The sequence below is a fragment of the Crotalus tigris genome, unplaced genomic scaffold (assembly GCF_016545835.1).
Source record: "Crotalus tigris isolate CLP2741 ecotype Arizona unplaced genomic scaffold, ASM1654583v1 scf7180000020032.448945, whole genome shotgun sequence".
Classification (NCBI taxonomy): Eukaryota; Metazoa; Chordata; class Lepidosauria; order Squamata; family Viperidae; genus Crotalus; species Crotalus tigris.
In genome coordinates, this window is record NW_024097827.1 from 210,903 (window position 1) to 226,615 (window position 15,713).

At 35.8% G+C, this 15,713-nt stretch overlaps 1 protein-coding gene across 2 annotated transcripts in view; it reads right to left on the minus strand.

Moving 5' to 3' along the window:
- WDR36 (WD repeat domain 36) overlaps positions 1-15,713 on the minus strand; it is a 44,178-nt gene that overhangs the window by 15,586 nt on the left and 12,879 nt on the right. For both annotated transcript variants that reach the window (XM_039365314.1, XM_039365315.1), the window contains exons 10-16: positions 15,274-15,339; positions 14,347-14,430; positions 7,074-7,228; positions 6,661-6,775; positions 6,158-6,323; positions 4,645-4,753; positions 1,467-1,546 (exon numbers count right to left, since the gene is read on the minus strand). In XM_039365314.1, the coding sequence (XP_039221248.1) occupies positions 1,467-1,546; positions 4,645-4,753; positions 6,158-6,323; positions 6,661-6,775; positions 7,074-7,228; positions 14,347-14,430; positions 15,274-15,339 (775 nt within the window). The remainder of the gene's footprint in view (positions 1-1,466; positions 1,547-4,644; positions 4,754-6,157; positions 6,324-6,660; positions 6,776-7,073; positions 7,229-14,346; positions 14,431-15,273; positions 15,340-15,713) is intronic.

Here is a 15,713-nt window from a genome sequence, read left to right on the forward strand (position 1 = left end):
GTGCTACTTGACCTCTCAGTGGCCTTCGATACCATCGATCATGGTATCCTTTTGCGACGACTCGAAGGGGTGGGAGTGGGAGGCACTGTTTTACGGTGGTTCTCCTCTTACCTCTCTGGCCGGTCGCAATCGGTATTGGTGGGAGGGAGAGGTCAACCCCGAGGCCCCTTGAATGTGGCGTGCCACAGGGGTCGGTCCTCTCTCCCCTCCTATTTAACATTTATATGAAGCTGCTGGGTGAGATCATCAGACAGCACGGGGTGAGGTTTCATCAGTATGCTGATGATACCCAGTTATATATCTCCTCCCCGAGCTCTCTCAGTGAAGCGGCCGATGTGATGGGCCGTTGCCTCGAAGCCGTGAGGGTCTGGATGGGGGTTAACAGACTCAGGCTCAATCCTGACAAGACCGAGTGGCTTTGGATGTTGCCTCCCAAGGATCATGTCGACTGTCCAGTGTTGACTCGTGCGGGGGAAAATATACCCCCTTCAAAGTGGGTTCGCAACTTGGGTGTCCTCCTTGATCCACAGCTGAATTTGGAACATCAATTGACGGCTGTAGCTGGGAGGACCTTTGCACAAGTTCGCCTGTTGCACCAGTTGCGACCCTACCTGGACCGGGAGGCTCTCCTTACAGTCACTCACGCCCTTGTCACCTTACGTTTGGACTACTGCAATGCGCTCTACATGGGGCTACCCTTGAAAAGTATTCGGAGACTACAGTTGGTCCAGAATGCAGCCGCGCGAGTGATAGTGGGTGCTCCTCGATACACCCACGTTACACCTATCCTCCGTGAGCTGCACTGGTTGCCTATTGGTCTCCAGGTCCAATTCAAGGTGTTGGTCATTACCTTTAAAGCCCTATATGGCTCAGGGCCAGGCTATTTGCGAGATCGCCTACTACCTCATAGTTCCCTACGTCTGGTTAGATCCCACAGGCTGGGCCTCCTTCGGGCCCCGTCGGCCAAGCAGTGCCATTTGGCGGGGCCGCGGAGGAGGGCCTTCTCTGTGATGGTGCCCACGCTTTGGAATCAGCTCCCCCCGGAGATTAGGACCACTCCCACCCTGTTGGTCTTCCGTAAGGTACTTAAGACCTGGCTTTTCCGGCAGGCCTGGGGTTTATAAAACCTTACCCCTGGATGATTGTTTTTGTATTGTTGTTTGTTATGTTTTATGTGTTTTTTATTGTTAGCCGCCCAGAGTCCTTCGGGAGTGGGGTGGCTTATAAATTTTAAAAATAAAAATAAAATAAATTCAAATCCCCATATATTCTGAAGCACTTTTTGGATGTCAGATCCATTAGCAGCTATTCCTGGCCTTTATTTATAGTTTTCTTACATTGTGCAAAATAAAACAACTTACTTTGCTACATCTTTCAAAACCAGAAACTTTTGTTTTTTTCAATTCTGAAAATATGATACAATATACAGGGGTAACATGTAAACTTCTGTAGTAAAGTTTACTTACCAGCCAGATGGTAGATCCCAAGTCCTAATGGTACAATCCATTGATGCAGTTATTAGCCAACGGCCATCAGGACTGAAAGTCTACAAAAAATTATAATTAAACTTTTATTGGGTAACAGTGGCCTTTTCATTGATAAAATTAATTTAGTTCGGCTCAAACTTATAACAGTATGTCTTATAATTGATCTAGTTTGGAACCAGAACAAATTGTAAAGCAACCTCATTATCAATATTACAATATTTTTTAAAAGTCCCAAGTTTTTTTTATACTTCTAAGGCTTGCTGCTCTATTGTTAGAAAGATATTCTTTCTATTGTTAACCGCCCGGAGTCCTGTGGGAGTGGGGCAGTCTATAAATTTTAATAAATAAATAAATATTTGTACCATTCGTATTTTCAACTCATTAATCTAGAGCTCCGACTGTTCTCTTTGTACTGAATCATGCTTGACTGAACTTAGAACATCTAACCCTTTGAAACCTTTAATGAACTTTGAATGCAAACACAAAGTCAACTTTTTGGCTTGGATAAATTCCTTGTTTGCTATTTTTTTCAGGCAAATCTTTAGATAAAGCTAGATTCTTTACTGTCTCTATGATTTTTCAATGGTGTTAACTGTGGTGAATTTCTTTTTCAATCCATTTTCTTAAACAGTAGAGGGAGTCCTTGATGTACAACCACAATTGGGACTGGATTCTCGATGATTGAGCAAAGCAATAATTGAGAAGTCACATGACAGCTTCACTCAACAAGCATAATCCTAGCACTTCCGGTTGCAGTTATCAAGCAATCTCCTGGATTGTGAAGTAGTTGGAGTGAAAGAGATGCCTGCTGAAAGATTTCAGCTCTACACAGAATCGAAATCCTTTGGCAGACAATTCTTTAGGAGTGAAAGTGAACTGTGCTGGACAGTTTCACACCTATATAGAATGGAATTTCTCCAGCAGACACCTTTTTGCTCTCAAACAGCTGTCTGCTGCAATTCAGTCCTGACTGACTGCTAGAGCAATTCAAGCTCTGGATAGTTCTTTTAGCCAAAGACAAGAGTCCTTTTAGTTTGCTGCCTTCCCAGTCAGCTTCCCCGCTGACTTTCTGGGGAAGTTGACACAGAATATTGCAAATGGTGATCACATGATCATCGAGTGCTTTGCAACCCATTGCAAATGCGAACAAGTTGCTAAGCACCTAGATCACAATCACATGGCTGTATTTCGCAATGGCTGGAATGCTTTACAGATTATAAAGCATCCTTTCAGACCATTGTCAAGTGAATGGTTGTAATATGAGGACTACTTGCAATTGAATGCAATGTCTCCCTCAAGTTCCAGTGTGAGGATCACTGGCTGATCCACCTGTTTAAACTTTCCACTGTGTTGATAGTCCTGAAGTAGATCAGATTGTGTAATGAGAAAAAACTACAAAAGGCACAAAACTACGCAGAAAAGACTGGTGATGCTAATAGTAGTCTCTAATGCTTTCATTGTAATTACACATATGACTTAGCCCAGAGGTCCCCAACCTTTTGGGCACCAGGGACCGATTACGTGGAGAGAGGTTTTTCTGCGGACCGGAGGGGGCGTGGTTTTGTGTGCTGCCTGTATCCCACAGATGGGGCTTTGTTTGTTTGTGCGGCCTGGTTGCTGGCATACTGCGGCCCAGTACTGGTCCATGGACCGGGGGTTGGGGACCACTGATTTAGCCCACCACCTTAATTTGGCTGGCAAAAATATGGACTTCACCAGTTTTATATCTACAGTGATAAGGGAAAGTTTGTGAACTCTTTAGAACTATTGTAGTCTTGCAATATTATAACCTACAACGTACTTTGAGCTCCATCTAAATCATTTTAATAAACAATTCTGGATAAACAGATACCCCTCCCCAAACCACTGTACTGAATCATTTCATGTTTTAACCCACTGAGTCAAAAATCACTATCACTGTTTGGAAAAGTAGGCAAACAATTTAAAATTAGAGCCAGATACCTTTAACATTTCCAGTACTTGTTGACCAATTTTGGAAGAATTTTGGCCTATTCTTCTTTATAGAACTGTTTCATTTCACTCATTTAGGGCTGACTTGCATGAACTGCTCATTTCAGATCATGTCACAATTTGGTCATTGCAAAATGATTTATTTTTTTCTGTTTCAACAATTATGCTGTAGATTTACTTGTTATCTTTAGGACTGATGTTGTGATGCATTTATTTAAGCTTCATCTTATGGATGCCCTGACATTTTTCAGCAGAACCAGCTGATACAATTCAGACTCAGTTGTTTCCTCAAAAACTGCATACCACCTGTATTTTGAGACTGCAAAGCATGATACTCTCACAATTTTACTTCATGGCTATGATGAGGTTCTTTCACTGCAACACTTGGTTCATTTTCTCCAAACATAAAAGTTTCTCATTAACGCCAAAAAATTCTAGATTTGTCTCATCTGCTCACAGAACATCATTCCAATAGCTTGGAACATCCAGATGCTCTGTGGCAAATTCAAGGCACAGAGCAATGTTGTTTCCGGAGAAAAATGAAATTTTCCTCAGTGTTCTCCCATATAGAACATTGTTCAATGTTATTATCAAGAAGTGCAAGGGTGGTCTCCAGATCATTGGCTACTATTCTAGGTATTCTTGCAACCTCTGGAATGTAGGAACATGGGCTGATGGTAGCTTGTCTTTGAAACATCAATAATCCGTTTTCTGAGGTCTGCAGAGTTCTTTTTAAGCATGTCTTGCCCTGCATTTAATGGTTTAGAAATTTTGCCAAATCTTTTTTTCAATAGAAATTAAGAGCTCATTTCAATATAACAGAAAGTTGGACATTGTGTTAAATAAAAAAAAAAACATTCAATAGATTTGCATATAAATATGTTATTTGACAAATATGCCAAGTCATTTTAGTAGCTATACCTTCATGCTTCTTTATAGAAATACAGAGAACTTTCACAAGCATTATGCTTAGTGTTAACTTAAAAACAGCAAAATCTAGAACACTTCTGGAAACACATCATTTTCATAGTGTTTATAATTTACTTACCATGTCATTTATCTGCCCTTGGTGTCCTGAATATTTTCTCACAATTTTTCTTGTTTCTATATCCAGAACTTTGATGCCAAAATCATCCATAGCTATTCCCAGAATATAAATATAAATATATGTTTATAATTTACTTACCATGTCATTTATCTGCCCTTGGTGTCCTGAATATTTTCTCACAATTTTTCTTGTTTCTATATCCAGAACTTTGATGCCAAAATCATCCATAGCTATTGCCAGAATGCCACTGTTAAAATTTAATAATATAACCAAACATTTAATATGGTAAAAAAAACCTTGCATGTTTACTCATTGCTGATGCTTCAATCATATTAGCATATTTCTAAGAGAAAACCACAGATGTTTATTTAGAAAAAAAATATGATGATGTGAACAGAATTGAATTTTGGAATTTTTGCATAAATACAAATTGAAAGTTAGTTGGTTGCTGGATGCAAGTGCCTCAGCACTGAGAGAGAGTAGGGTAGAAAAGTCTGAAAGTATTATTTAATGTTCCAATAGATGAGAATTATTTATTATTAATGTTCAAGAAGATTATTCAATGTACTTATAGATTAATATATAAGGTGAGATCACAGTCTGTTGGTTGGGGCTATGAATATACATGTACTTTTGCAATCAGATGACACTTTCTTGGTGAGAAATGAAGAGTATAAATCTGAAAAATAATGTATAAAAGACTAAAACAGTCTTTTATATAATATAATGATGTGATCAATGGCAAATTATATATAAATGGCAAAAGAACAGAACAAATGCATTGTTTACCTTGGCAGAAAATTGACTAAAGGTGGAAAAAGATGTACAAATGCAGGTAGGAAGTCTGCAAGAAGTATGTGGTCCATTATAAGGAATGAATGTTTGTCAAAAGAAGTGCAAATAGCTATGGATAGCATTATGTTTTTGCTGCTTTGTCACATGGACGCAAGGGCAGTTTATGTTTTTGTTTTCTTCCATATCATGTCTGTTTCTTGGAGACTGCCTTACAAGTCCCTAAAGTTTTCTTGACAAGTTTTTTCAGAATTTTTGACATTGCCTCCTTCCTAGGGCTGAGAGAAAGTGTTTGGTCCAAGGTCACCCAACTGGCTTTGTCCCTAAAGTGGGACTAGAACTCATGGTTTCTAGTTTGATGCCTCAAGCACTGCACCAAACTGGCCCTCTATCATGTTAAAAGTATAACGGTTATGTTGAACATCATGGGAGTGGAGTGCCTAATAGGTTTGTAGGGTGAAATAGAGATAGGATAAAAAATGAATGGCTAGCAATGAATGTGGACTGATTAAAAAAAAGGAGTGATATATGATAAAATTATGTTTGTAGGCATGCATGACTGCACCTGTAAAAACAATATACATTAAAATATATAAATATAAAAATCTATAAAGTATGCATAGAGTATAAATAAATAAGATGGAAATTATACTTGCAGTATCAATGAGGAACATCATTCCATCATCTGTAGCACCGCTTGGTTAAAGAGCAACATGCCCGCACACAAAATCATATACATATTCATGAAATATAAATTTAAAGTATCAATATTAAAATGATTAACAAACCAATCATTAAAATTTATCTATGAGCTTTAATTTTGTTTGTAGCCTTTACTGAATATATCACACCATCTCACCTATCTCTGTGAAGCAACATTTTATTTGGAGACGTTAAGAGATTAATAGAGTGAACAAATGTTGTGGTCTTGAATTTCCAGAACTTGATCAATCCTTCACTTCCTATTGTGACTGTAAACTGGTTGAGTCCATCCACTGCTACACCTCTTATGCAGCCTTCATGAGCTTTAATTATACATACACAAAGAAAAAATGAATAAATTGTTAGCCTTTTTTATGAGCTTCAAATTCTTCAAATAGATCTGACATTAATTACTAGAAATCTTCCAAGGACAAGACATACCACAACAAAGTAGTAAGAACCATATGTTGGTAGTCATCCAGCATTTATTACCTAAGTAGCATTACCAACTTTAATCCTAGTTTTATGTAGATTAGTCCTGATATACAGGACAAAATTTTTTTATGAAAATGAAGCAATATATATATTGACTCCACAAGTTATAAATTCAGCTACTGAAGCTTTGATTACAATATTTTTTTAAAAAGGTCAGATTTTCACCTTTTACTTCACCATAACGCCCTCTGTGAATACCAGACTGCATATTGTATCTATCCACATGCCCTGTTGAAAGTCCAATTACTGCAAAGTTTCCACAAGAAGTAATGTCTACTGCCTTTCAAGAAAAAGACAAAAAAAATCAAATTATTTATAGTAAGGAGTATCTCTGAAATATAGCAAATGTACAGATTCACACTGTCAAAATCTTAAATATTTTATAGGTACTATTCATTCAAACTGATTTATTTTCAAATAATGTTTAGATGTTCATACAAATGAGCTTAGGAAGATGAAGGTAACAATGCATGCTATGTAGTCTAAATACAAAGAAAACTGAAGAGCTGTACTTGAATAAATTTCAGCTTTACGTGAATTTTAAGAATTGCTTCCAATAATTTAAGAAAAAAACTTACTGTTGCATATATACCAAGAGATTTATTTTTGCTTATGTCTTTTGGTTTCAGTTTATGGATTCCCATTGAAGATTTCTGATAATTCCAAGTAGTACAAGTTACAGAACCTTGATGACAAGCAATGATACCATCCCAGTCATTTTGACGGGCCACCTCTGCAATGCAATCAATACTCATTATATATAAAACTCTTTAACTGACAGATTTTTAAAACACAAGTAATTGTGATATTTTTTCTAAATTATAATGTAATAAAAATTCTAAACTAATTGGACTATGTCACATTTAAAACGATGCGCTTGAAATTGTTATAGTACATTTATCTATAATATGTTTCATATTTTTAAGCAGACTCTTATGACAATATATTAAGAGGAACAAATATAAGTCTAGAATAAACACAGTGCTACCCGATCCAGCAGCATATGCAGCATTTTCACCAACTACTTGTATGCTAAAGTTTAGATTTAATTTTATGTCAAATTTTATGTTTTAATGAATCCATAAGTAAACTAGACAAGAGCTAGACAAGAACCTCTCAGTTCTTTCTTTTGGAATTTTCCCCTCTTGAACTTCAGAAACTCTCCTTGCATGCAATGCCTATTTGAGAACTATTCGCAGATTTTCAGTAATACTCAGTCTGAGGACTGTGAAGAGCATTCCAAAGCATTTATCCTTATAGTGAAATAATATTTACTATATAATAATTCTCTTATACATCAAATGATGAAATGTCTTAAAACAGCTGAAGTAAGCCAGCTAAATGTTTTCTTACTGCTTTCCTACTTAGAGGTCAACATTTTTTTTTTTTATTAAAAAGTTTTATAAATTTTACAGAAAATAAAAGACAATACAAAAACAAAAATCAACATATACAAATAAAAAACAAACATTACCCAACAAGCCCCCCCTTCCCCCACCCCTACCCAAACCCCCCCTTCCCCCCCCAGGGCCTCCCAGAGCAGAATATAGGCTTAATTAAAAAAAAGTTAAAAAAAATTATATTTATAAAAAAAGAGAATATAAAATAGAAAATATATATATAGAGAGAGTTAAAAATTATGAAAAAACTATATAGTATTTTTTATATCAAATTTAAATTGTATGAATTTTATCCATTTATCCCAAACAGCAAGAAATTTCTCTTGCGTTTGTCCCTTTAAGAAAGGCGAAATCTTTGCCATTTCCGCCAAATGAGACACTTTAAGAAACCATTCCTGCAATGTAGGCAAAGATTCCTTCTTCCAATATTGTCCTACTAACAGCCTCGCAGCTGTAATCAAATTTAACATCAATATAACCTCCTTTGTATCACAATCAATAACTATACCTAACAAAAATAATTGTGGAGTAAATTTTACCCTCCTTTTAAAAATTCTCTGGATATTCCACCATATCTTAATCCAGAATGCTTTTATCTCTCTACACGACCACCAAATATGATAATAAGTAGCGTCCATACAACCACATCTCCAACATTTAGGTTGTAAGTCAGGGTACATAAAAGACATTTTTTGTGGATCAAGGTGCCATCTATAAAACATTTTATAAAAATTCTCCCTTAAGTTCTGTGCTTGTGTAAATTTGACATTTCTCACCCAAATAGTTTCCCAGGTGTCCAATGGAACTGGCTCGCCAAAATTCTGCGCCCATCTAATCATACAATCTTTAATTAGTTCCGTTTCTGAATCCAATTCAACTAAAACCCCATAAATTCTCTTAATGTGGGTTTGTCTTTGATCCTTCACTTGCTTAATAAGATTTTCATCTTCTCTGAGAAAACCCACCTTACAGTCCATCTTCCATCTATCTGATAATTGCCTATATTGGAACCAAGAATAAATAATATTTTCTTGTGCTAACTCTAACTTAGAGGTCAACATTATTGAAAACCAGCAGTTTTCCTTCAGGCTGACATTATTCCCTGAGGGAATCTGAAACATATGCTTTGGTCAGGATTAACAGCTATAGCAATGGCACTTATATACTGCCCCATAGTGCTTTACAGCATTCTCTGGGCAGTTTATAGAATCAGCATATTGCCCCCAACAATCTGGATCTTCATTTTATCAACTATGAAAGGATGGAAGGCCGAGTCAACTTTGAGCCCCGTCAGGATCAAACTCCAGGCTATGGGCAGAGTTAGAGTTAGCCTGCAATACTGCATTCTAACTCCTGCGCCACCTGATTAAGGCCTGATATATCTTTGCTAAAGCTTATGACTCTTTCCAGCTTTCCAACTTCAAAATGCTATGAATGAAAACGTTGGATTAAAAAAAAATATCTAAGGGATGAACATAGGATTTGGGGGATGAAAATCACATACTGCAGTACATTTCAAAATAATCTGGATAACTTGATGAATTGAAAGTTGAACCAACAGTATAGGTGGCTGCAAAAAAAAAAAAAAAAAAAAAAAACAAATAAACCCAAATGCATCAGCAGTGCCAAATCAGGAGAAACTGCAATTCTCTATTCTGGATGCTCAGATCACATTTAGCAATGTTGTGTCCAGTTCTGGGCATTGTATTGTAGGGAAAACATCTGACAAACTATAGCCTATCCAAACCAGGATGATCAGAAAAGCAAAACTTGCAGAATAGTTGGAAATGTTGGATGTGTTAAGCCAAAAGAAAAGATTGCAAATTGTTGTTTTCAAGTGTCTAGAGGGTTTTCAGGAAGATAATGAGGCAGTAGTTCCAGAAGACCAGTCAAGAAAAAGGTTTAAATTGCTTCTATAAGAAGCTCTATAACATTATTAGCCAGTTGGAACATGATAGCATTTGCATAATGGGTGACTATAATGCAATTGTGGATAATAACCTAGATTATAAATGTGGAAAGAGTAGAAAAAGAATTACAGGAACAATATCTGATATTTTTTAAAAAATGGCAGATGAGTTTAATATACAGGATACTTGGAAAGAAAGGAATCCTGGGAAAAAACAGTTTACCTTCTATTCTGGACGTAATCAATCTTGGTCCAGAATTGATATGGTGTGGATGTCAGTTGACTTAAATTTAGAAGTAGAGGAGATTGTAATTGATACGAACACCTGGGCTGATCACAATCCGATTAGAATTAGATGGAAGGGGCAAAAAAACACGAGGAGATGGACTCTAAAAAGGGCAATCTTAAACCATAAAGAATTCAAATCAAAATTAGAAGAACAATTGGATCTGTTTTTTAAGTCAAACAAGAAGGAGGATACAAATTGCCAAAATCTATGGGATACAACCAAAGCCTACATGAGAGGCGTTGTAATTTCTTATATGGCTAGGCAACACAAAATCAAAACACAATGCCAAAGACAACTAGAAGAACTGCGTAAAGTTGAGGATAACCTGCAAAATGAACAACAAATATGTGATTTGAAACAACAGATAGATTTAATTAAACATAAGATGGATATTATTGTGAAGGAAGATCTAGGACAGCAGATAAAAAGTACTAAACAAAATTTCTTTGAAAACGCCAATAAACCAGGGAGATGGTTGGCTTATAAAATCAAAAAACATAACAATAAGCAGAGGGTTACTAAACTTTATAACGCCAAAGGTGATATGGTATGCCAGAATGAAGGAAAGAAGCTAGTGGCATATGAGTTTTATAAGAATTTATACAAGGACGACGAAAAGAGAAATAACTATGACATAGTACAGTATTTACAATTAGCCGATTTACCCAAGGTGCCAGAAGAATTTAAAACTCTTCTAAATATAGAGATAACACATTTAGAGCTCTCGGGCGCAATTAAGAAACAGAAGAATAATAAAGCACCTGGGCCAGATGATATACCTGCAGAAATGTATAAAATTGCACAAGAATCTTTAAACCCAATGCTGTTGGACTTACTTAATGAGGTTTTAACCCAAGCTAAAATACCAGCTTCATGAGAAGAAGCCTTCCTCACTTTGATTCCTAAAGAAAACACAGACCTGACGCAAATTAAGAACTATAGACCCATTTCTCTTTTGAATTCGGATTACAAGATTTTCATGGCAATAATGGCACTAAGATTTGAAAGGTTCTTAGTGGATTTTATACATACTGATCAAAACGGCTTTCTATCTAAAAGATATATAAGAAACAATATTAGGACTGTTTTGGACACATTGGAGTATTATGAAGTACATAATGAAAAGCAAATGTGTTTAATTTTTCTTGATGCACAAAAAGCATTCGACAATGTAAAATGGGATTTTATGTTCAACCAATTATTGTATATGGACTTTGGGGGAAATTTCTTAAATATGTTTAAATCAGTTTATTCTAAGCAGGTGGCCAAAGTAATAATCAATGGAGAACCGACTGAGAGTTTCCAAATTCAAAAAGGCACGAGGCAAGGTTGCCCACTATCACCACTGTTATTTATATTATCTCTTGAGGTACTAACTAGAGCAATCCGGCAAGATGAACAGATCCAAGGTTTAGAAATCAAGAAAGAGATATTTAAAATACAAGCCTTTGCAGATGATTTAGTTTTTATAATTGAAGAACCACTACAATCAGGGACTAGACTGATGGAAACATTGAATAGATATGGGGAAATAGCAGGTTTAAAAATAAATAAAGAAAAAACTAAAATGCTCGTCAAAAATATGACTAAAATACAGAAAAATGAATTGGTTGACAGAATAGGTGTTCAAATCACAAATAAAATTAGATATTTAGGGATACAACTGACTGCCAAATGCGATATGCTTAAAAGGGATAACTATGATAAGTTAATAGAACAGATTCAAAAGCACTTTGATATTTGGACTAACCTACAGCTCTCTCTTATGGGCAGAATTGCGGTGATTAAAATGAATGTGTTGCCAAAAATCTTATTTTTGTTCCAATGTATACTTATAAAATTAGACAAGAAATTTTTTCAAAATTTGAATAAAATGATGTGTAAATTCATCTGGCAAGGAAAAAGAGCAAGGATTAAATTAAAATTATTGCAGGACTCAAAGGAAAGGGGGGGATTTGGTCTTCCAGACTTGGAGAAATATTACCAGGCTACAGCATTAGTATGGGTAAGAGATTGGATATTACTAAAAAACAGGAGACTATTGTGTCTGGAGGGCCATGATCTACAAATAGGATGGCATGCCATATTATGGGATCATAAATATAAAGTACATAAATATTTTCGAAGACACTATATTAGGCAAGCTCTTATTGATGTATGGACAAAAATTTGGCAACCAAATTATACCCAAGTACCTAGTTGGATCTCACCTTTAGAAATATATGTACACCCAAAATTTACCCAATTAGACAAGACCATAACATATAAAAATATCTTAGATGAAAGACGGGAATTGAAATCCAGGAAAACCCTCCAGGATGAAGGGATAGAATTAGAATGGTGGGCATACCTGCAACTGCAGGCGAGATATCGGAAAGACAAAAAAGAGTTAGGCATTAAATTAGAACCAATAGAATTGGATAAAATAATTTTGGGGTCGGAGGATAAAATGATTAAAAAATTATACTACTATTTGTTAGATCAGGCAATGTATGAGGAACAAGTAAAAGTGACTATGTTGAATTGGAGCAAGGACTTTGGTCTTAATTTTGATCTGCACATCTGGCAAGAACTATGGGCAAGAAACAAGAAGCTTACTTTGGCCACCTCTTACAAAGAGAACCTTTACAAAATGTTTTATAGATGGCATCTCCCACCCACAAGATTGGCTAAAATGTGTACCAATGTCTCCCCTAAATGTTGGAAATGTAATTTGACAAGTGGAACTTACTATCATATGTGGTGGGAATGCACGCGAGCTCGTGATTTTTGGAACAGGATTAAAGTATGGTTGGAAGAAATATTAGAGCAAGTGGTAGAACCAAAACCAGAACTCTTTCTATTAGGTTTAACTACGCAAAAGCATGACAAAGGCGTACTTTATTTAATGCTACACATTTTAACGGCTTCCAGACTGGTTTTTGCTCAAAATTGGAGGAATAAGGGAACCCCAACAGAAGAAGAGATCCTGCATAAAATTTTATCATGTGCTGAGATGGACAGGCTTACAATGATTATGAAAGACAAGACAGAACACGAATACTTCGAAATCTGGGGCAAATTTTACCGTTGGTATGAATTAAGAACTGCTCGGACTTCAAGTTAATGGTAGAATTAAAAGATATATATATATAACTGTACATATAATTGTATATATAATTGTATTGTATAGAAGATGAGGCTTATACAGAGGTTAAGAACGATGTATTAAACTTTTGTACCATGATAGGAACTGATAGGAAAATTCATTCTGGAATGTCATGTTTGTCCATTGTTGTTTTAATTGTATTATGAATAAAAATAAAAAAAAAAAGAAAAAGAAAAGAAAAAGGTTTAAATTATAAGAAAATAGATTTAGGTCAGATATCTGGGAAAAAATCTTAATGGTTAAGTTTTTCACACCAATGGAACAGATTGCTTTGGAAATGATGGCATTTCCTTTGCTAAAAGTGTTTAAACAGAGACTGGACAGCCATCTGTCAGAAATGCTGCAATGTTGGGTTCTACTGGCACAAAATGTAGAGTGAAAACTACATTAATAAATTAAAAATCATCACAGGCTGCAAAAGCATACATAGCATACTAAGCAGCTATTGAGAGCTGATGGAGCAGTGGCAGCCCTAGAAGCTTGGAGATGCTCAGCAGCGTGTCTTTCGGGGCAGTGCCGAATTTATTTTTAAAATGCAGGCGGCCTATAGAAGGCTGCTCAATGGGCTGCATGTGATATACGGGCTATATCTTGTGCAGGCCTGGATTAAATTATCTACAAAATGCTTTTCTACACAATGAGAACATTATAGCTCACATCGACAAGACAAATCTTATTCAAGAATAAAAAGCACAAGAATTTCACTTCTCTATACATTGTTGGCTTTTTTTTTCTTCCATCCAATTATGTCCGATTCTTAGAGACTAACTGGACAAGTCCTGCAGTTTTCTTGGCAAAAAAGTGGTTTGATATTTTCTCCTTTGTAGAGCTGAGAAAAAGTGACTGACCAAGGTCACTTAGTTGGCTTTGGTTTAAAGTGGGACTAGAATTCATAGTCTTCCTGTTTCTAGCCTGATGCCTTAACTATTATGCCAAACTGGCTCTCATTATTGGCAGTGACAAAAATAAATAACCTCAGCTCACCTAGGTAAAACAGTACTAGCAATTCTATTAGTGAAGAATATTTATAAAATTCCCATGAATTAAAAAAAGTATTTGATATGATGGATTATAATCTTGTTCATTCAAATTAAGCAGCAGTTACCTGTTGCAAATGTTGTAATAGGGGGAAGTGCCATTGTATCATAACGAAGTCCTTTCTTTTTTGATTTCTTCTTATTTATCGAACCTTGAAACATGATAAATGAAACAGCTATGTATATAACAGAATATTCATACCTATGGAAGATTTCTCATCCCTATGTGTTCAAAAGTGGTATAAAAAGTGTGGCCTTATGCCGCCAGTTACCTAGTTTCCCACCCGTAGGCCCCAAAGCCCCTTGAGGGTATAGCCATAATTTGGGGGTTTGTTTGCATTTTTTTTCCACTTTTTTAAAAGACATTTAGTGGGCAAATTGGGTGATATAAGTATTGCAAAAATTTAACATAACAAATTCAAACCTAAAATACATGACTCCACTTAAGTAATAAACAAGATCCACTTGGCCATGGCCCTGCCTACTTTTGCAATGCACCACGCAAAATAATGCAAAAAATCCCCCCAAAACTAGTGTGGTCCTCAGGTCAATGGAAATTGCAAGTTCCTACTAGGAGACTATCCAATTCTATTTATTTTCTATCAGAACAGATGATACATATAAAAATGAATACTTTCAAATATAAAGAAGACACGCTTTTAACTAGGAAGTTCTCCCTTCTCAACCAATCATATTTCTCTGCACATAATTTCTGCTGGTTCTGCAGTCATGATCTGCAAGGCTGGCAAACCCAGAGAACAAGAATTATTTCATTTTCTGGAAAGATCTTTATTACTAGCAAGGAGATGTAATCAAATCCTGCCAAAGCAATTTGACTGATAATTAAGGCATTTTTTTCATATTTTCTACCTCACCTGGACTAAGAAACGTTTTCTATAAAAGTCCAACTTCCTCCCTCGTTACCCAGATTAAACATTATATCTCTTATTGCTAGCTATATGCTTCTTTCAAAAAAAGGCATTTACAGCACTCACCACGTCCTAAACTTTTATTGAATCGTTCGTGCACTGTGGAAAATGATTGTAAAGTACCATCTTGACCTGTAGTAAAATATAAAAGAGAGAGCGAAAGTATTTCCTGTGCAAATGTTTATTTTAGGCATTTTCATTTATCTATGAAATACAAGCCCATATATAAACCACTGAATAAAGCTTGGCATTTACAAATACAAATTTGCTTGGTTACTCAACAACTTTTACATTTACTCCAAAGCTATATTAGGAAATTTACAAAGCAAAGCCTTCCGTGAGAAGCAGGTACAAAATCCCTAATATTTTTTAGAAATGTGTAAACAATGAAAAATGTCAAGATACATTCCAGTTAAATTTGTATCAGAGACAAAGCCAAAACAAATTTAGCAAACTCATTTAAAACTAAACTTTAATATGGGACACTTAATGTAGTAAGCAAATAT